This window comes from Rattus norvegicus, chromosome 1, assembly GCF_021556685.1.
Source record: "Rattus norvegicus strain SHRSP/BbbUtx chromosome 1, alternate assembly SHRSP_T2T, whole genome shotgun sequence".
Classification (NCBI taxonomy): domain Eukaryota; kingdom Metazoa; phylum Chordata; class Mammalia; order Rodentia; family Muridae; genus Rattus; species Rattus norvegicus.
In genome coordinates this window covers 215,106,186-215,127,472 of record NC_141534.1, presented here as the reverse complement: position 1 = coordinate 215,127,472, position 21,287 = coordinate 215,106,186, and the positions used below count along the sequence as shown (strand labels likewise).

At 49.4% G+C, this 21,287-nt stretch overlaps 1 protein-coding gene and 1 long non-coding RNA gene across 3 annotated transcripts in view; one reads left to right on the top strand and one right to left on the bottom strand.

Annotated features, from left to right (window-relative positions):
• LOC148007856 (uncharacterized) overlaps positions 1-21,287 on the bottom strand; it is a 112,833-nt gene that overhangs the window by 24,070 nt on the left and 67,476 nt on the right. The window lies entirely within an intron of this gene.
• Peli3 (pellino E3 ubiquitin protein ligase family member 3) lies at positions 8,427-21,250 on the top strand. Of its 2 annotated transcripts, NM_001127542.1 has the most exons (7): positions 8,427-8,567; positions 9,605-9,757; positions 12,771-12,900; positions 14,525-14,626; positions 15,880-16,074; positions 16,368-16,556; positions 18,074-19,056. In NM_001127542.1, exons 2-7 carry the CDS (start codon positions 9,606-9,608, stop codon positions 18,641-18,643), a joined length of 1,338 nt encoding a protein of 445 aa, NP_001121014.1. In that variant the 5' UTR covers positions 8,427-8,567; position 9,605; the 3' UTR covers positions 18,644-19,056. The 2 variants fall into 2 exon arrangements, with proteins under 2 accessions (NP_001121014.1, XP_087418981.1); XM_087562855.1 differs by lacking the exon at positions 12,771-12,900 and having other exon boundaries at positions 8,437-8,567; positions 18,074-21,250.

Genomic DNA, 21,287 nt, shown 5'->3' with positions numbered 1-21,287 from the left:
CAATTACTCTTATACCTAAACCACACAAAGACCCAACAAAGAAAGAGAACTTCAGACCAATTTCCCTTATGAATATCGATGCAAAAATACTCAATAAAATTCTGGCAAACTGAATCCAAGAGCACATCAAAACAATCATCCACCAAGATCAAGTAGGCTTCATCCTAGGCATGCAGGGATGGTTTAATATACGGAAAACCGTCAACGTGATCCATTATATAAACAAACTGAAAGAACAAAACCACATGATCATTTCATTAGATGCTGAGAAAGCATTTGACAAAATTCAACACCCCTTCATGATAAAAGTCCTGGAAAGAATAGGAATTCAAGGCCCATACCTAAACATAGTAAAAGCCATATACAGCAAACCAGTCGCTAACATTAAACTAAATGGAGAGAAACTTGAAGCAATCCCACTAAAATCAGGGACTAGACAAGGCTGCCCACTCTCTCCCTACTTATTCAATATAGTTCTTGAAGTTCTAGCCAGAGCAATCAGACAACAAAAGGAGATCAAGGGGATACAGATTGGAAAAGAAGAAGTCAAAATATCACTATTTGCAGATGATATGATAGTATATTTAAGTGATCCCAAAAGTTCCACCAGAGAAGTACTAAAGCTGATAAACAACTTCAGCAACGTGGCTGGGTATAAAATTAACTCAAATAAATCAGTAGCCTTCCTCTACACAAAAGAGAAACAAGCCGAGAAAGAAATTAGGGAAACAACACCCTTCATAATAGTCCCAAATAATATAAAGTATCTCGGTGTGACTTTAACCGAGCAAGTAAAAGATCTGTACAATAAGAACTTCAAGCCTCTGAAGAAAGAAATTGAAGAAGACCTCAGAAGATGGAAAGATCTCCCATGCTCATGGATTGGCAGGATTAATATAGTTAAAATGGCCATTTTACCAAAAGCGATCTACAGATTCAATGCAATCCCCATCAAAATACCAATCCAATTCTTCAAAGAGTTAGACAGAACAATTTTTTTGGAATAACAAAAAACCCAGGATAGCTAAAACCATCCTCAACAGTAAAAGGACTTCTGGCGGAATCACTATCCCTGAACTCAAGCAGTATTACAGAGCAATAGTGATAAAAACTGCATGGTATTGATACAGAGACAGACAGATAGACCAATGGAATAGAATTGAAGACCCAGAAATGAACCCACACACCTATGGTCACTTGATTTTTGACAAAGGAGCCAAAACCATTCAATAGAAAAAAGATGGCGGGGTTGGGGATTTAGCTCAGTGGTAGAGCGCTTGCCTAGGAAGCGCAAGGCCCTGGGTTCGGTCCTCAGCTCCAAAAAAAAGAACCAAAAAAAAAAAAAAAAAGATGGCATTTTCAGCAAATGGTGCTGGTTCAACTGGAGGTCAACATGTAGAAGAATGCAGATCGATCCATGCTTATCACCCTGTACAAAGCTTAAGTCCAAGTGGATCAAGGACCTCCACATCAAACCAGATACACTCAAACTAATAGAAGAAAAAGTGGGGAAGCATCTCGAACACATGGGCATTGGAGAAAATTTCCTGAACAAAACACCAATGGCTTATGCTCTAAGATCAAGAATCAACAAATGGGATCTCATAAAACTGCAAAGCTTCTGTAAGGCAAACGACACTGTGGTTAGGACAAAACAGCAACCAACAGATTGGGAAAAGATCTTTACCAATCCTACAACAGATAGAGGCCTTATATCCAAAATATACAAAGAACTCAAGAAGTTAGACCGCAGGGAGACAAATAACCCTATTAAAAATGGGGTTCAGAGCAAACAAAGAATTCACAGCTGAGGAATGCCGAATGGCTGAGAAACACCTAAAGAAATGTTCAACATCTTTAGTCATAAGGGAAATGCAAATCAAAACAACCCTGAGATTTCACCTCATACCAGTGAGAATGGCTAAGATCAAAAACTCAGGTGACAGCACATGCTGGTGAGGATGTGGAGAAAGAGGAACACTCCTCCATTGTTGGTGGGATTGCAGACTGGTACAACCATTCTGGAAATCAGTCTGGAGGTTCCTCAGAAAATTGGACATTGAACTGCCTGAGGACCCAGCTATACCTCTCTTGGGCATATACCCAAAAGATGCCCCAATATATAACAAAGACACGTGCTCCACTATGTTCATAGCAGCCTTATTTATAATAGCCAGAGGCTGGAAAGAACCCAGATGCCCTTCTACAGAAGAATGGATACAGAAAATGTGGTACATCTACACAATGGAATACTACTCAGCTTTCAAAAACAATGACTTTATGAAGTTCATAAGCAAATGGATGGAACTGGAAAATATCATCCTGAGTGAGGTAACCCAATCACAGAAAAACACACATGGTAAGCACTCATTGATAAGTGGCTATTAGCCCAAATGTTCGAATTACCCTAGATGCTCAGAACATGTGAAATTCAAGAAGGATGACCAAAATGCGAATGTTTCACTCCTTCTTTAAAAGGGGAACAAGAATACCCTTGGCAGGGAATAGGGAGGCAAAGATTAAAACAGAGACAGAAGGAACACCCATTCAGAGCCTGCCCCACATGTGGCCCATACATATACAGCCATCCAATTAGACAAGATGGATGAAGCAAAGAAATGCAGGCCGACAGGAACCGGATGTAGATCTCTCCTGAGAGACACAGCCAGAATACAGCAAATACATAGGCGAATGCCAGCAGCAAACCACTGAACTGAGAACTGGACCCCCGTTGAAGAAATCAGAGAAAGGACTGGAAGAGCTTGAAGGGGCTCGAGACCCCATATGAACAACAATGCCAAGCAACCAGAGCTTCCAGGGACTAAGCCACTACCTAAAGACTATACATGGACTGACCCCCAGTGAATGTGATTGTTGGGGGGAGGGTGGTAATGGGGGGAGGATGGGGAGGGGAACACCCCATATAGAAGGGGAGGGAGAGGGGTTAGGGGGATGTTGGCCCGGAAACTGGGAAAGGGAATAACAATCGAAATATAAATAAGAAATACTCAAGTTAATAAAGAAAAAAATGACAAAAAAAGAAAGAAGCTAATTTTGTCTATTTACATATAGTTCAAATAGATGATCCTCAAGCACTTCAGAAGTCTGCAGAATATGGCACCTAAAATGTTTAATAAAAACCTTTTATGATAGACACACCAGTTCCCAGCAGCACTCTTAATTTCCTCCAAAGATGTCGATGTGCACAGATCAGCATCTGGAGTTTGCTTTAAATGTGGCAAAGCTGACTCCTGGGCTATAATCAACCCATGACCTTGACTACTGACAGCAGCCATACAAACTGTGGACGAACTGGACACTAGGGAGTCAATTGTCCCACTTTTCCTAGGCAAGGTAGGACAGTACCCCCAAGTTCCTGCCTCACAAAAAAAGTCTGTCAGACACAGGAACCTTGGGTGACTGTCCAGGGAGACAACAAGTCCTGTCGTTTTTATTAGATTCGGAGGCTGCTTGCTCTGCATTTCCTGTTTGCTCAGGTGAAGTTCATCCTTCTCAGGTCTCTGATGAAGTTGAAGACTAGACTAGTTATGGTTTTACCTGTTTAACAGCAGAGACCAAGGCTTCAGATGCCTTCTCGATTCTCTTCCTGTGTAAAACTCAGGCCTTGCTCTCCTAGAGCTGCATGTCTGTCTCAGTCTACCTCATTACCAGATTCAGAAAAGAGAAGAAGCTTAAGTTGTGAAGATTTAAGGAAGTAGTTTAGGGTCTAAGAGGGTTGGTAAATGCAAAAATATGAAGATCGAAGGACATAGAAAAGTGGTAAGAAAGTGATTTAAGATATAGAAAAAGAACGAGATGTTTCAGATAGAGACTAGAATATTTTCTCCAAAGTTGCCAGCTGCAAATGGACTGGACATTGTAAATATAATTCTGACCCTGATAATTCTCGTAATTGTTCTTATCGGCTATATTTTATTTATTTATTTATTTATTTATTTATTTATTTATTTATTTATTTATTTATTTATTTATTCGGAGCTGGGGATCGAACCCAGGGCCTTGCGCTTCCTAGGCAAGCGCTCTACCACTGAGCTAAATCCCCAACCCCGGCTATATTTTATTGATGTTAAAGATAAAGCCACTTCTTGGACTAAAAGGGGGAGATGTTGGGATAACTCCCCATACATATTTTATAAACTGACTATGGAGTGTCCCTGAAGTCTCACTTGTTCATTGTTGTGCCAAGGGCACCAGGCCGGCAGGATATGTAAATGTTTGCTGCTTCCTCACTTGTCTAAAGAGAAAGGCAAGCTGCTGTGGAGGGGGCCCTGTGGAGGGGGCCCTGTGGAGGGGGCCCTGTGGAGGGGGGCCTGTGGAGGAGGCTGTAGCCCTCAGTCTGGTCAAAAGGCAACAGTACTGATGCTGATAGGTTCAGGGTAAGCTACAGAATCTCTCCCACTGTGCTAACAGCTTTTTTGTTTGAGAAAGAAGCCTGACATTTGAGCAGTAAAGTGCTGGTGACTGAGGCACAGGAAGTGAGATCAGAGGGACTGAGGCAGAATGAGAGCAGGGCAGAGGGGTAGAGCAGAGAGAGCCATGTGGAGAACCGCAGTGGCAGGGACTGGTGGATGAGCTGAGGGACTGCCCCAGCAACAGGCCTGCAGCCTTACACTATACACATGTCTCCATGTTCTTATTCCTAACCCCCAGCGGGACCCCTGAAAGCCCTGCCATGATTTTTTTGGTTTATTTATGTTTGTGTGTATTAGGGCTTTGCTTGCATGTATGCGTATGTACCACAAACACATCTGATTCCCTTGGAACTCAAGTTACTGATGGCTGTGAATCATCATATGGATTCTGGGAACTGAACTTGAGTCCACTGCAAGAGCAACCAGTGTTCTTAACCATGAGCCAGCATCTCTCCAGCCCCTCAGCTCAGCCTTGAGTCATCCACTTCTCTCATACTTGTGATGACCTCGCTGACTTCAGGATGTTGCCCTAGAGCCATAGCCCTGGGGTGAGCCGGAGGCCTGGACGTCAGTGTCTCAAGAACCTCCTTGTTGTCCATGTTAGACTCTACAGAGATGCTTGCATTTTGCTGTTCTGCTTGTCAAATCCAGATACCCCGGGCCTTCTTCTCGGCTGTGAGTCCCCTGTGGACCTCCTGACCTCTCTCAGTCTTCTGAAGCATATAAATGCCAAGGCTCTCCCATGTCAATAACGCCTTGATTTGTGGTGGTGGATGCAGCACAAAGCGCACACACCGCTGTTACTCTTGACGGAGTGATAGCAGGTAAGGCCAGACCTCTGCTTTGTAGCCCTAATCCACGTAAGAGGTACTGCGTGTAATTTCAAATCCACCTAAACCGTCACAAATGGAAAATACCAGTCAGCCTTAATATTTAATACTAGCCAGATCCATGTCAGTAAATCTCCAACCCCAATAAGCCTGTGTGAAGAACACACAGCTCAGTTATAATATTTATTAGCTGCACACCTAGACTGGGCAGATTCACCACTACACTGCTCTACTCCCCAGCTAGGAGAGCCCTTGATACTTGTGGCTCCTGCAGGCCACGTGGCTCTGCTCCATCATCCTTCCACCTCCTCTTCCTCCACCTTCCTCTCTCTCTTGCCCCTACCCCCCTTCCATCATCTCTCCTTCCTCCCTCCTTCCTCTCTCTCCTTCTCTAAAACTTCCAGCATCATCTTTCCCTTCCACTGCCCTCTTGGGGTGGGGGTAGGGGTGGTCAGGATTAGCATCAAAATACAAACAGTACCAGGGCAACCCACAACAGAGGAGCCTGTCTTTTCAAGCCCACCCTCTGGCCCCCAGCACAGGCTTAGGACTGCTCATTCAGTTCTCCCTTGTCTCTCCCAAATGCCCAGCCAGGAGTTTGCTGCTGTTGCCTTTTGTTTGTTGTAGTTTCTTTATTTTTTTTTTAAAAAGATTTGTTTTATTTTATGTGTCTGTGTGTATGTATGTCCATGTGCATGCACATGCCCACAGAGGCCTTAAGAGGGTGTCAGATCTTTTGTCTTGGAACTGGCTAGCCTGGAACTTACTGTGTAGACCAGGATGGCTTTGAATGTATAGAAGTCTGCTTGCTGATACCTTTTGAATGCTGGAATAAAATTCGTGGTGTTGGAGCCCTTCCCCTCCCCACACCAGGACTTATCAGGTGTACCAGGAAACTGTCACCTAGAAGAAACCTTCGAGTCTTGGCAAACTCTCAATCCTGCTGGGTGGTCATGGTGGCAGCTCCAGTTGTTGGCTGTTCCGTACTTGTGAAACCTGGAGCAAGCTTCCCTCCCTCTCTGGGGCTCCATTTCCTATATATAAACCGAAGTCAAAAATAATAGTTCAGTACATGGTCCTAAGGAGCTTCTTGGGCAGACAGAGTGTTGGGATACAAGAGGAGGACTGCCTCCATACTACAGGCCTTCGGAATTGAAACCACCCTCCAGTGAGGGATTTGTGTGGCCTTCTGGGTGGCATCTAGGAGGTTCCTGGATGACCAGTGAGTGAGTTTCTTTGACTGCTGGTCCTCAAAACAGTTGGCAGAGCAGTTGGTCTTGGGCAGGGAGTTAGCCAAGTGGATGTGGGGCTTAGAGAGTCTGGGAATTTGGGAGTGAGACTGCATTTGCTCCCTCTTAGGAACGAGTGGGCCAACTTCCACTCAACCTTTGCAGCAGAAGTCACAGGTCCTTGATTCCCTCATAAAACACATTTCAGGCTCGGATTAGGCAGAGGTGTAGCTCAGTTGGTAAAGTGTTAGCCTACCACCTATGAATCACTGTGTTTGACCCCAGGCACTGAGTTAACTGGGTGTGGTAGCTCCCAGCACTTGGAAAGTGGAGTCAGGGGACTCAGAAGGTCATCCTCTGAGCTTGAGTTCAATCAATAGCCCGAACTGCATAGAATCCTGCCTCAAAACAAATGAATTCAGGGATTAATTGGCCACTGGGGGATATCGTTCCAGACCAGGCGATACTAAGCAGGAGAGACTGCATCTGAGACTTTGTCCTTCCAGCTCTGTATCATGGCGGCTTTCAAAGTTAGGAGTTCATCAGGCTTGGCATCCCTTGCTTTTAATTCCAGCTTTTGGGAGGCAGAGGAAAGCAGGTTTCTGTGAGCTCCAGGCCATTCAGGGCTACTTGGTGAGACCCCTGTCTCAAAACAAACAAACAAACAAACAAACAAACAAACAAACAAACAAGTAAGGGGGCTGGAGAAATGGCTCAGTAACCACTGCAGTAACCACTGCAATGGCTGCTCTTTCAGAGGGCCTGGGTTTGATTCTTAGCACTGACATGGTGGTTCACAATCATTTGTAACTCCAGTCCCAGGGAGTCCGAGTTTCTGGCCTCTGCTGGCAGTAGGCAGGCATACAAGTGGTGCACAGACACGCGCAAGCAAAATACTCATATACATAAAAATACAATGGGTTTAAAGTTTTAAAAGAAAGCAGACAACAACAAAAATAAAGTGAGACGTTCAAGGGTTGGAGATGTTGGTAAAGGGTTTGCTGAGCTGTGTGAAGCCATGGGTCAGATCCTCTCTTGGCTCCTGTTTAGCAAGCCATTTCTGTAAATCTGTTTCATGGTGTTGGGGGCAGGGGTGACGGGACACAATTATTGTATCGGCCTCCCAGGGATTACAGGACTTAATTTGCTCAAATTCAACCCAGAGAGCTTGGTATAGACAGAAGAAATGTTTTGAACGCCTGTGGCCCTGAGAGACCGAGCACCCGGTTTCTCTTTGAGGCTTTGCTAAGGATAGGAGCGTACTGTTGAGAGGAGAGGGCAGGGGTGCCTGTCTCTGGACACCAAGGAGGCCAGAGCTCACTGACTGTTGCATAGAGATAAAGTGGTCAAGCTGAATTGACAGACAAATCTGCACTCAAGACAACCGCAGTGGCTTTCCTCAGCCTCCGCGGGTGACGCACCTTCTTCCTCCGCCTCTTCTAGTAGTTTCCTTCCCTCTGTTAGCTCTGGGCTCCCCTGTACTCCCGAGGTTTCCGCATATGAAAGGCGGGGTTTTGGAGCAGGAGGTGGGGAGTCGCCAGTCTTAGGCTGGGAAAAGGAGCCTCTAGATTACTGTGTGAAAGGAGGCTCCGGTCTTGGAGAGAACCCAGGAGACCCTGGAACGAGAGTGAGGTGTCTGGAGCCTGGAATAAGAGAGGGGTCTTGTAGACCAAGGGGAGTCCCTCAGCCAGCCAGGAGAGGATAGGGACTCCTACAGTGGGAATCGCGAACAGAACTTCTTTGGTTCCCGGGGCGGGACTCAGAAAGAAAGGGGCGAGGGTTCCTGAAAACCTCTTTAGCTTCACAGACTACAACTTGGCTAAGCCGCAGGAGGCGGAGCCTCGGGGTAAGGCGGGGCCTCTAGGGGGCGGAGCCGGGGCGGAACGTAGGGGTACGGGGTGGAGCGTGAGGGCTTGTGTGCACATCCCTCTTCCTCCGGGCCCCGAGTGTCCCCGTGACGAGGCTGCACCGAGCAGCCGCGGGCCGGGCCCATCCCGCCGCAGCAGTCCCAGGGCGCAGTAGAGGTGAGGCGGGTGGGAGCCGGCAGCGCACTGAGAGCCCCAGAACGCCGTCAGGTGAGGCGGGCGAGGTGAGGGGCAGGGGGCTGTACTGGGCGTGCGCTGGGGGCGTGTTTGAGTATCTGGGGGTGGCCGGGTTAAGGGAGCGGGTCTGAGGGCTGGCGACTGTGGCTGTTAGCGCGTAGGCGCGTCCCTGCCGTAGCAGGTCTTGGATTTGCTGCGCACGTCTGGGCACTGCCGGCGGTGCTAGGGGTGTGAGGTACTGACTGCGTGCGCGCGCGTATTTGTGAGGGGCCGCCTGGTGTATCTGCGTATGCGCTGGGCTGTCATTGTGCCCTTTCCTAGCACGGGGTGCGGGCCTGCCTCTGCGCAGTTCCTCCAACGTTGGGGTTATTAAGTAGGCAGCCTGAGGGCGACCTGGCTCTGCTGCAGGGGGTGCCCGACTGGGGAGCGCCGCCCCCACAGGCCTCCCGAGACCGAAGCGGCCTGAGGACCGCAGACAGACACCTGAGGGAGGGAGGGCTCTGGAGGCCTGCCTGCCTGCAGTGCCAGGCCAAGATGGGGAGACTGAGGCAGGTGGGTGGTGAGAGAAGGGCAGACAGAGGAATGCAGGTGGATAGAAGTAGGGAGCGAAGAGGCAGAAAAGGATGTGCTGGGAGGGCAGAGAGTCATTGAGAACAGACAGACTGACAGAGGCCTAGCCCTGCAAAAAAAGGCAATAAAATTAGAGTGAACACATAGACCCAAGAACCCGACAGAGTGGGTAACTGAGCATAAGCCAGGAATTAAGTCTGAGTCTAGAGGTAAGGTAAGTTCTGCCCCTCCGCCAAGAACATTCCAACCAAAGTTGGTATATTGCTCTAACCAAATACTCCAACTCTGACTTTGCCATTTCTTTCTTGATCCTGTCTCACCAGCCCCCCTCCGTGGTATCCCAGTAACCTCACCATTTAGGGGAAGCAGAAGTAGTTATAATAACAAGTATTGAAGGGCCAATCTTGCCTTAGGCTAAGGGTCCTTACCTCTAGCCAGAGCTTGAGAGGAGTTGGGGTGGGAAGTTTCAAAGTTCTTTTCTCTTCTTCCACTCTGCTCAGCATGGTGCTGGAAGGAAACCCTGAAGTGGGATCCCCCCGAACCTCAGACCTCCAGCACCCGGGGGACAAGGGCTCGTGCATCCTCTCTTCTCCTGGTGAAGAAGCACTGCCAGGCGAGGAACCCATCAAGTATGGTGAACTCATCGTTCTGGGGTGAGCCTCCTAGTCCAGGAGTGATGTGCATGGGTTACTACCCCCTCGGGTCAGCCGAGACAACTGTGCACCCGCTGCTCTTCCCAGATGAAGAACGAAGTTGATCAAACCCATTTCTGTTGTTTTGTTTTGGAGACAGGATTTCTCTGGCCTGGAACTTGATCAGTAGACCAGGCTAGCCCTGAGCTCAGAGATCCACCTGCCTCTGCCTCCCGAACACTGAGGTTAAAGGCGTGCGCCACAACCAGCAGCCTCAGACGATTCTTACACCTGCTCACCACAGTTTGCAGTCAGCCGAGAAAAAGAATAGCAGAAAAAAAGTCTGTATAACACCTACTGTATATAAGTGTGGGGAAAAGAATTCTGATTCTGCACAAAACTGCTTGGTCTCAATTCTACTTCGGCAAGTTGCCAAACTTTCCCATGCCTCTGTGTCACATCTTGAAGACAGGGTTGGTACTGACCTCCCAAAGGTCACCTGCAGGAAGGAAAGGAGAAAGAGATTTCTGTAAAGTACGTAGACTGGTACCCAGCTCATCCCAAGTGTCTGGGAGGCAGGCGGTGCCACACCTTTCTGTGGATACTATTTCATTCCAATCCTCACAAAGATGCTGTGATGAAGGACATGAGGTAATCGAGGCCCAGAGAGGGACAGTGACTGACCCAAGGGCACACAGCTGGTAAATGGGAAGGCTGGGGTTTGAACCCAGATCTTCCCAACCGTAGATCTAGCACACTAGCACTAAACTGCAGCTCACCCTCGTGTTGCAGATAGGAAGTGGAGGTTCCTAGAGAGAAATTGATGAGACTTGATAGTTGGACGGGCCCTGTCTCTTTCTGGTCTTTGCCTGCCGGGATGCCTGCATCTCCCATGAAACTCTTTCCTCAGATGGGACAGAGCCGTCTCCCTGTCCCAATCGGCTGTCGGCTCATGATGAAGATTAACAGTACATCACAATGGCTGGTGTTTGGTGACTTGTATGCAACACCTTACCTTTTATTTTCTTTCTTTCTTTTTTTTTTTTGGTTCTTTTTTTCGGAGCTGGGGACCGAACCCAGGGCCTTGCGCTTCCTAGGTAAGCGCTCTACCACTGAGCTAAATCCCCAGCCCCACCTTTTATTTTCAAATACCCATAATAACTAACTCATATCAAGACCTTGCTGTAACCGTGGCAAACTCTGTCAGGCATTTTAAAGCACTCTCTCTTGTTCAGTTCTCAAAATCAACATTCCAAGTGGGTCCTGACAATGAGTTCCATTTTATAGAGGTTGTGTGACAGTGGAAGAGTGGGTGTGTGCTAGGCTCCTGAGAGGCCTCAGTCTGCATCCTGGCCTGTCTCCCCTAGACTTGCTGCTGCCAGTGTGTGCATGAGAAGTGCTCAGAGGGTAAAAGAGATGTTCCTCACAGAGGAGCTTATATCTGAGGAGCAGCTGCTTCATGTCCTGACAGAAGGAAGGACTGTATTTCTCTCTGGGTTCCAGGCAGCTCTCTGTCCTGAGAAGAGCAGGAAACCCTCACTGTGTATCAGAGCTACTAGGGAACACATGGAAATCACACATGGTCCGGTATAGTGCACATGCTTGTAATCCCAGCATTCAGGAGGGAGCAACTGTGTTGCCTAAGACCTTGTCCCGAAAATCAACAAAAAGACGAGAGATGGAGTGAGGGAGAGAGAAAAGAGAAAAGAGAAAAGAACATAGGAGATATAGAAAGACCCTCACCTCAAAAGGCAGAATCGGATGGATCTAGAGACTACGGATTTAACAAACTCACCAGGAAATTCTAATTGGTCTTGTGTTTGGCATCCTATTTTCTCCCTGTGTGAGACAGGGTCTCACATAGCCCAGGCTGGCTTCCATCATTCTCCCTGTGTAGCTGGGGATGACCTTGAGTTCCTCCTTCCTCCCAAGTGCTGGGATAACAGGCGTGGACCAGCAGACTGCGCACATGTGGTGCTGGGATTTGAACTCAGGGCATCGTTCATGCTAGGCAAGCACTCTATTCTCTGAGCTACATCCCCAGCCCTGTAGTTGGCAACTGCTATGTCCTTCTCCAAATTTTTCTGTGGCTTTCCGCTACTTAGAGAAAAGCATTCTTAGCCTGTTACTCATTCCACCCGAGTGTAAATCCTAGTCTCACTGATCCCTGCCAGTCTCAGGGCCTTGGCTCAGTACCTGATAGCTTTCAGGACTTTGGCAAATCTAGGTGAGTGTGACTACAGTCCACACACAATCCGGCCTTTTTCGTTGCTATTATTTTTGCTTCTTAGCTTGAGACAACTCATTTTCCCTTCCTGGGCCTTGACTTGTCTAATTTATAAGATAGGAAGAAAGACACTTGCCTGGCAGGACATTGTGCAGACTCCATTAGGTAATTAAAAACATGAAGGACCGGGCACAGAGGCAGCCATCTACCGCAGCCATCAAGACAATGGCTCACCTCATCCTTGCTTCTCATAGCCATTCCCCCTGAATAAAAGCTGGGAAGGAAGGTTGAAAATTAGACAAGGTGGAGACAATGGAAGGAGTGGTGTTAGAAGCTGCCTTCTTGCTCATTTATGGGCATCGTATGTTGAAAGATCCTTTGCTGCAGTTGAAGTCTTTACAGTTCTTCAAGGCCTGATGTAGGTGTTTCCTCTCCTGGAATTTTGATCCTGGGATTCTCTCCCCTCCCCCGACTGGGCTTGAGTGTATTGACTTGTGCCTGGGTCATGGCAGGTGGTACCTGGGTTCCTTGAGAAACTGAGTCCTTTCCTCCGCTGAGCATGGCTGTGGTGCATCAGCTCTACCAGAGACGTGCAGGGAACTTGGCTCACTGAAGTAGGGACCCTCACCTCCCACCCCTCAATTCAGCCATTTGGTATTCTGGGCTTCTCTAGCTTTAGATGGTTCTATCCCTTGTTCATCAAGGTGGGGTCTGCCCCAGGTTGGCAGTTTCCTTCAGGTCTCCTAAGGGCTCTCACTCTCTCCTCCTTTCTCTCCTCCTACCATCTCCCCACCACCACATCCACAGCTACAATGGGTGTCTGTCAAGTGGGGACAAGGGCCGCCGCCGAAGCCGCCTGGCACTGAGCCGCCGGCCACATGCCAACGGAGTGAAGCCAGATGTCATGCACCACATCTCCACACCACTCGTCTCCAAGGCAAGCCACTCATCCCAGTGACCGAATGCCATCCCGTCCTATGCCCAGGCCTAGGTCTTCAGTCTTCCTGGACCCACCTGCCAGGGCCTTTGTGGAGAAGGGCAGCCCACTGTGTCATTACTCACTCCCTCCCAATTGTGGTGATGGGTCTGGGAGATGATGGCTCAGTAGGGTAAGAAGGCTTGCTGTGCAAGCATGAGGATTTGAGTTTGGATCCCTGGCACTCATAAATTAAAGGCACATATGCCTATAACCCCAGGACTGTTGAGGGCAAAGACAGGGATAGCTGGGGCTTGCTGGCCCTCATCCTAACCCAAAACCACAAGCTCAAGGTTCAGTGAGAGACATAAATCAGAGTGATAGCGGACACCCAATGGCCTTTGTGGACACACCCATGGACAAACATTCTCTGCAGTATGCCCAACCCTTGACAGCCTTTCAGATGTTTCCTTGGCTGCCATACCCATTCGTTGGTTAGAAATTTTACTTACTGAAAATTTTTAAAATTTATTTTTATGTGTATGGTTTTGCCTGCATGAATGTCTATGCACTGTCAGCATGCAGTACCTGTGGAGGCCAGAAGAGGGTATGGGCCTGGAGATGCAGACCCTTGTAAGCTGCCATATGGGTGTTAGGTATCAAACCAGGGACTACTGCAAGAGCAGCCAGTGATCCGAATCACTGAGCCATCTCTCTAGCGCCTATCAGCATTATTTTAGAGGTAACTGAGGTTGCAAGAGTGGAATGTGATGTTCACACAATGTGTTAGTCAGGGTTCTCTAGAGAAATAGAACTATAGAATGCATGTCTGTCTGTCTGTCTGTCTGTCTGTCTGTGTCTGTCTATGGGGAATTTATTAGAATAGCTTACAGGCTGTAGTCCTGCTAATCCAACAGTGGCTGCCAATGGAAGGTCTGAGGATCCTGTAGTTGCTCAGTGTATAAGGATGGATGTCTCAGCTGGTCTTCATCTGAATCCTGAACAGTGGGCTGTCGTGCCAGTGATGGAATGGACTTGCTCGGGAGAGGGAGAGCAAGCTGGCAAAGAGAGGACTTCCTTTCTTTGTCCTGTATGTATAGGCAGCCAGCAGAAGGTGTGGCCCAGATTAAAGGTGGATCTCCCCTCTCCATAAGATCTTGATTAAAGGCTTGTCTTCTCACCCCAAATACCCAGATTAGAAGTAGGTCTCACCACTTCAGATGATTGAATTAAGCAAAAACCCCTCCCAGGCATGCCCAGTCATCGGGTTTTAGTCCATTCTGGATACAGCCAAGCTGGCAGCTAAGAACAGCCCTTACACACAATACCACGGAAAAACCTTTGGCTTTGGAGAGTTGGTGTGGAAGTTAAGTCTCTGCTCTTTGCAGCCGTGTGATTGAGGGCCAGTTCTTCTCTCTGACTTGTAATTTCCAATGGTGAAAATGGAACCATAGGCACATTTTTTTTTGAGGTAACTGGGAGATTAAACAAGAGAACCAGCTAAGAGCTCCTTCTATACAAGTCTCCTGTGTACAGGATGAAGCCACCCCTTTCTGGGAGTGGCTATTGGGCCTGGAGTTGGCCTCTGGCTCAGAAGTTTACACCTCTCTTGTACCCTGGAAAGTGACTGCCTTCTCTCCTCCAGGCCCTGAGTAACCGAGGCCAGCATAGCATCTCATACACACTGTCCCGGAGCCACTCCGTCATAGTGGAGTACACACATGACAGCGACAAAGACATGTTCCAGGTATGTCCAGCCTTCCAGCTTCTGCTGTGCAGGAGTTTGGGATCAGGCCACAGGCCCACAGGGCCTGGGAAAAATGTTTCTGAGCACTCACTGGAGTGGATTGTCCTTCAGATGGGAAAGCAGGATGGCTTAGACTGGGTTGCTGACGTTGCAGTCAATAGCGAGACAGCAGCCCTCAGACTCAAGACTCCTAGAGGGTAGGAGGCTATACAGCTATGAAGTTCCCAGGACAGGGCTAAGCCTCATCGTGCCTAGGTTTAGGGGCTAGCTCTGTACACTTACCATGGGTGTTATTGGGCAAGAGTCATTTAACATCTCTGAGTCTTGTTGTCCTCATCTGTAAAACGAGGCCCATAGTAGCCTCCCCCCTCATGACAGGAATGATTGAGGTTTGTACATAAATTGCTTAGCTTGGGCCTAGAGAGCTAGGTTAGAGGTTAAGAGCACTTCTTGCTCTTGCAAAGGACTCAGGTTCAGTTCTCAGCACCCACGTCTGCTGTCTTACAGCTGCCTGTCACTCAGTCCAGGGGGGCCCATGCCCTCTGGCCTGCACGGGTGCTTGCACACATGTGCTACAGTGAATTCACTCAGAAACACATACATAAGCAAACACAATAAGCAGAGTGTGTCAGCTTATACCTTTAATACTAGCACTTGGGAGGTAGACATAAGTGGACTTGAGGCTAGCCTGCTCTACCTAGCAAGTGCCAAGCCAGTGCAGGCTACACAGTGAAGCCCTGCTTGACAAAAGCAACAACAACAAGAGCTGGGTGGCGGTGCATGCCTTTAATCCTAGGACCTGGGAGGTAGAGGCAGGCGGATGTCTGAGTTTGGGGCCAGCCTGGTAGGCAGAGTGAGTTCCAGGGTAGCCAGGAATACATATAGGGAAACCCAGTCTCAAAAAGAAAAAAAATCTTAAAAGCTTATCCGGTGATACCTTCTTACTAAAACTTAATTCACTGCTAATGTTTCAGGTGTCACTTTTAATTGGTCTGTCAACAGTAGAGGAGCAACTGAGTCGGGTATTTCTCAGAGCCGTGGGGCCACAGAGCAGAAATTGGTTCATACCACAGTTGGTCAGACGTAAGGAACCTGCAGGCCAGCCCACAGGGCCTAGCCTCTGGAGCGTTGTGGTTGCAGTGTGCACTGTTCTCTTTGGGACTGGCATTTCAGGTTTTGGTGGCTGCTGAGACACTGGGTGAGAAAACTGTGAAATTTGTCTGCACATGTGTTCTGGCCCTCCTTCCTTATAGATTGGCCGCTCTACTGAAAACATGATTGACTTCGTGGTAACGGACACATCTCCTGGCGGAGGGACTACGGAGGGCCCTTCTGCCCAGAGTACCATCTCTCGCTATGCCTGCCGAATCCTCTGTGACCGCCGGCCACCCTATACTGCCCGCATTTATGCTGCTGGTTTTGATGCCTCTAGCAACATCTTTCTTGGAGTGAGTGATTGCCCAAGCGTGGCTAGAGAGAGCTGAGGGGAGGGAGGCTGGGGAGATGCTGTGTCCTGGAGTGATGGGGCAGTACATAGCCATCCTTTGTGTCGCTCCTCTCGTAAGGCTTAGCAGCCCATTTCTTGAACAAGCAAAGGGAAGAACAAAGAGGCCAAGTGGTGCCCAAGACCTGAAATCCTCCCTGGGAAACCCCAGACCTCAAAGGTGGGGGGACACCATCTCTGGCATGCAGCCTTTTGGGAACTCTTGGAGTTGTGAGCTTATCCTTCCTGTGGTCCTAGGAGCGGGCAGCCAAGTGGAGGACTCCTGACGGTCTGATGGATGGCTTGACAACCAATGGGGTCCTGGTGATGCACCCAGCGGGTGGCTTCTCTGAGGACTCTGCCCCGGGTGTCTGGAGGGAAATTTCCGTTTGCGGGAATGTGTACGAACTTCGGGATAGCCGATCAGCTCAGCAGCGGGGGAAGCTGGTAGGTGACTTCCTCCGTCTCTCCCCTCCCTTCCCAGGCCCCCATCAGCAGTTCTTTGCCTTTCCATGCTGGGAGACGGGTCTATAGCACTTCTCCCCAAGGGAGTCCCACTAGGTTCTGCTTGGCGAGCCCCAGGCTTAGACAGTTCCTGACACTTGTCACTTGCCACACAGACAGGACCCGAGCAAGGTCACTAGGTATACTTTTATACAGCTGGGGATCCAGCAGGTGATATGAAATGCAGCCATGCACATGCGCTGTGTGGAACCAAATGGCTTCGAGGCTGCCAGCAGCTTAGAAAATCACACCCTCTTCCAAGGATGACACTTGGCCTGTGCATGAACAGTTTATAGTCCAGAGTGTTGGCAGCTCCTAGGGTGTCTGTCGCATATAAGGAGGGTGTTGTTATTCTCTCCCAGCAGGAGTAAAAGGGCCTTTGGAGTGGTTCTTACACTGCTCCTGGAAGTGCTCCTTTGGTGCTTCTTGGAGCACTGATGTTGAGAGCTGGGAGTAAATTCTAGGAAAAAAAAATAGGGCCGTATAGCTATATTCCTTGACTGGACCACAGAACTCTCCCCAGGCGTCAGCACATGAGAGGGTTATGAGTTCTCGGCCAGCCTGAGCACACAGCAAGAGCCTGTCTCAAAATCAAATCAGGGGCTAGAGAGACGGCTCAGTGCTAAGAGCACTAGCCATTCTTCCAGAAGACCCAGGTTTAGTTCCCAGCACCCACATGGCAGCTTACAGCTATGCATAACTCTAGATCTAGGGGATCCAACACCCTTTTCTGGCCTCCATGGGCACCAGGCACACATGTAACACACAGGCATACGTGCAGGCAAAACACCCATAAAGTTAAAAACTAAAGAAACAAAACAAACCATGCACATGAATGTAACACAGACATGTGCTCGTTATGTGCCTGCTGTATACCAGACATTGTTATGTGCCCACTGTATTCCAGACATCGTCCATGTTTTTTTCAGTTGACTTATTTAATCTTTACAAGGCCCACTTGAGATATGAAATTCACTTTGAGGTCCAGGAGACCAAGATACAGAAGTTACATTATTTTCTTGGTAACACTAAGTCAGTGACTGGCAAGATCAGGATTCAGACGGAGGCTCTCTGGCTCTAGAGATCTTGCTGTGATCCACGACCTGGGGGGCAGCCAGTTTGGGCTCAGTACCTGTATCCCCCCTGGGAGGTTATTTGTTTTCTTTGTCATATTCTACTTCTGCCATTTTGGGAGAGCTCTGGAAAACGTTTCAGAAAAACCTTGCTTTGGGCCAGACCTCCTGATTTGACCTGTGGAGATAGCAAAGCCCGGGTCCTGCTGAGATAAAGGGCTGTATGTATTTGGGGGCATCTGTCTTCCTTGGTTCAGCTGGCCTGCTGGCCTAGGGTGTTCTCTTAAGGGAATGTCACTGGTCAGATAGGTGGCTTCTCTGGGGTGAGGCTGCCTGAAGGCAGGGCCAGAGAGCTCTTGGGCTAAGGCCTTCTGCTGCCTTCGGCAGGTGGAAAACGAATCCAACGTCCTGCAAGATGGTTCGCTCATCGACCTGTGTGGGGCCACACTGTTGTGGCGCACTCCGGCAGGGTTGCTGAGGGCACCCACCCTGAAACAACTGGAGGCCCAGCGACAGGAGGCCAACGCAGCACGGCCCCAGTGTCCTGTGGGCCTCAGCACCTTGGCCTTCCCCAGTCCAGCCCGTGGCCGCACAGCACCCGACAAGCAGCAACCCTGGGTCTACGTCCGTTGTGGTCACGTCCATGGCTATCATGGCTGGGGCTGCCGGAGGGAGCGAGGCCCCCAGGAGCGCGAGTGTCCTCTCTGCCGCCTTGTGGGACCCTATGTGCCCCTGTGGCTCGGCCAGGAGGCCGGTCTCTGCCTGGACCCTGGGCCACCCAGCCACGCTTTTGCGCCCTGTGGCCACGTCTGTTCTGAGAAGACTGCCCGCTATTGGGCCCAGACACCACTGCCGCATGGCACCCATGCTTTCCATGCGGCCTGCCCCTTTTGTGGGGCTTGGCTCACTGGAGAGCTTGGCTGTGTCCGCCTAATTTTCCAGGGGCCACTGGACTAGGCTATCCAGGGTCCTTGATGCCATGCCCGCCTGCCCACCCAGGTCCCCCACCTCCTGCTGTTCGGAGGGAGCTCTGCCTGCTGGCAATAACCACACCAGTTGGATGCATTGGATGGGCTGTGGTCCTCCCCTCAACTCTAAGAGGGTCCCTGAGATCTCTATCCCAGTCATACTGATAGGGACTTTAGCACCAGCTCTGCCCCAGGCTTTTGGAGGGTACCCCACGCCCCTGTCCTCCCTGGGGTACCCTACATCATGCCACGTACACTGTGCCCCTGGGGGAATGAAGAGGCCATGGCCCCTGACTTCCAGCTTAGACCGTTGTGCCCTGAACCTGCCAGTCCCGTTACAGCTATCCCTCCCTGCTGCTGCTGCCGTGGGTTACTCTATAAACCTTGCTGCTCGGCTGCCCTTAAAGATACACGTGTCCCGAATGCATGCAATACCTCCAGCCCCCAGCGAGTAAGTAACAAGCAGACAGGCAGGCTGCCATCAGCATTTGCTGACTTCCAGTACAGGCAGGATAGTGACAAGTGGGGGACACATGGGCAGTCAGGTTCTCTACCTAGTGCAGTTCACAGCCTAGCGAGGGGTGTACAGCTTCATGTTTACTTGGATCAGGGAATTCTAGGGCTAGAGAACAGCTCTTTCTGGGTTTGGGAAAGTAAGAGGCTTTATGGAGGGGTAAAACAGGAGTTCAGCCTCCATGGTGGCTTGGAACCTTCCAGGCCCACGAGGTAAGAGCTCAGTACCCTCTTGGCACAGGTTCAGGGTAAAGAAGCGAGGGTGGAGGAACAGTTCAAGGGGGCATGGGGTGTGGCTACGCCTGGTGGTGAATTCAGATCCTCATTTATGGACAGTTGGGGTCACGGTCGGGGGAGGGTTCCACAGCACCGCCTCTGATACAAGGGCTACCATTGCTGAGTGTCACTGTGTGCCCACCCCGTCCTAACTAGTTACAGCGGCATTCGCTAGGTACCAGGGCTCTGCTTCTCCAAGATCTGTCATTCAATCCTCACAGTGATCCAAGAAGGGAGATGTCCCGACTTGGGTTCTTAGAGAGAGAATTATAATCTAGCTGGAAGCTGTTATCAGAAGCCAGGACTGCCCCTGTCAGATCACACTAAGGTTAGGTAAGACTGAGGCAAGGCAGGTTAGAGTCCATCTCATGGAAAAGCTGAAGAACAGATAGGTAGATACGCACTTGCTCAGTGCCTGGTGCCACAAGAGGCCCGGCAGTGAGCAAGGGCCTCTAGTTGGATGTCAGAGGAGGGACTGTAGGATGATGTCATTCTGCAGGTGTAGGCAGCAAGGGACCCATGGGATTATTGCCAGAAGCTGATTACCACATCCTGCTGACCATCTGTACATGCTGAGGTTGTTCTGAGAACTCGGACGGCCTAAAACCAGAGCCACGTCTTGAATGGCAGACACTGTAGAGACAGGATGGAGTTTGAAGGGCAACCAGGGTGAGGGTACTAACACAGAAGGGCAGGGAGAAGGCTTCACAACCAATATGCTGGTCAGCAGAAAAAGAAGGGATCAGGGTTGTAGGCTGGGGCCTGGTGGGCCTTGGTGACTATGGGAATCAAATGTCAGTGCTGAACTCCTCCCTGTTCCTCCTGTGTGAGTCAGGACTTTCTTTGAGCCAAGGGGCGAGCTGGGGTTTTCCCTTGACCATACAAGGAAAAATGAACCAGGAAAACAAGGAGGTAGCTCTGAGTGTAGGACCAATGTTGACCTCAGAGCAAGACAGACACCACAGCCTTAGGGGACAGAGATTCCACAGGAACATGCCCAAGGCCACACAGCTGCTGGTTGAGACCATAAAGACCAGGTGTGCTGTCGACAGGACGGAAGGCAGTCATCATGGGGTAGTGTGAGCATCATGCAGTGACAGTGGGAAGCGTGACAGAGGAGGATGCCAGAGTGTGCTGGGAACATTTCAACCCTACCCCCAAACACAAGAAATGGAGCTCTGCCCAGTTCTTGCTAATGATCCTGTTGGGGTTCGGGCAGGGAACACATTCTGATCTCATCTCTGGTGTTGAATCTCAGACTCTGGGAGAAAGGACAAACAAACGACACTTGACTGGGCTCTGGGAAGAACTCAGGCTGGTGGTGGAAGCCTGCCCTTGGGGCTTTCGATTCCAGGATTGTTCAATGGAATCTCTAAAGCCACGCATGGGGGCGTGTGCTTGTAATCCCAGCGTTGGTAGGCTAAGGAAGGAGGATTGTGTGTTCAGGGATAGCCTGGGCTACATGGCAAGACCCTGTCTTAAACAAACAAAAACAAAAGGTCTTTTCACTACCAGATGGATGTAAACATACAGAAAAGCCATGACCCATTAAAAGAGAATGTGCTCTGTGTGTGTGTGTGTGTGTGTGTGTGTGTGTGTGTGTGTGTGTGTGTGTGAGAGAGAGAGAGAGAGAGAGAGAGAGAGAGAGAGAATGAGAGAATGAATGTGTTTGTGTTGGTGCAGGAGTTGGAAACTGTTTAGTGGAAGGTCTTAGAAAATCAAAGGTCCTCTCACCTGTGCAATTGCTACAACAGTGATATGCTATCTCAGGGTTTTTGCAAGAATTAAATGAGATTCTATATGGCAAGCTGCTGGTGAAGGACTTCATTTAATGTGCACTCCTA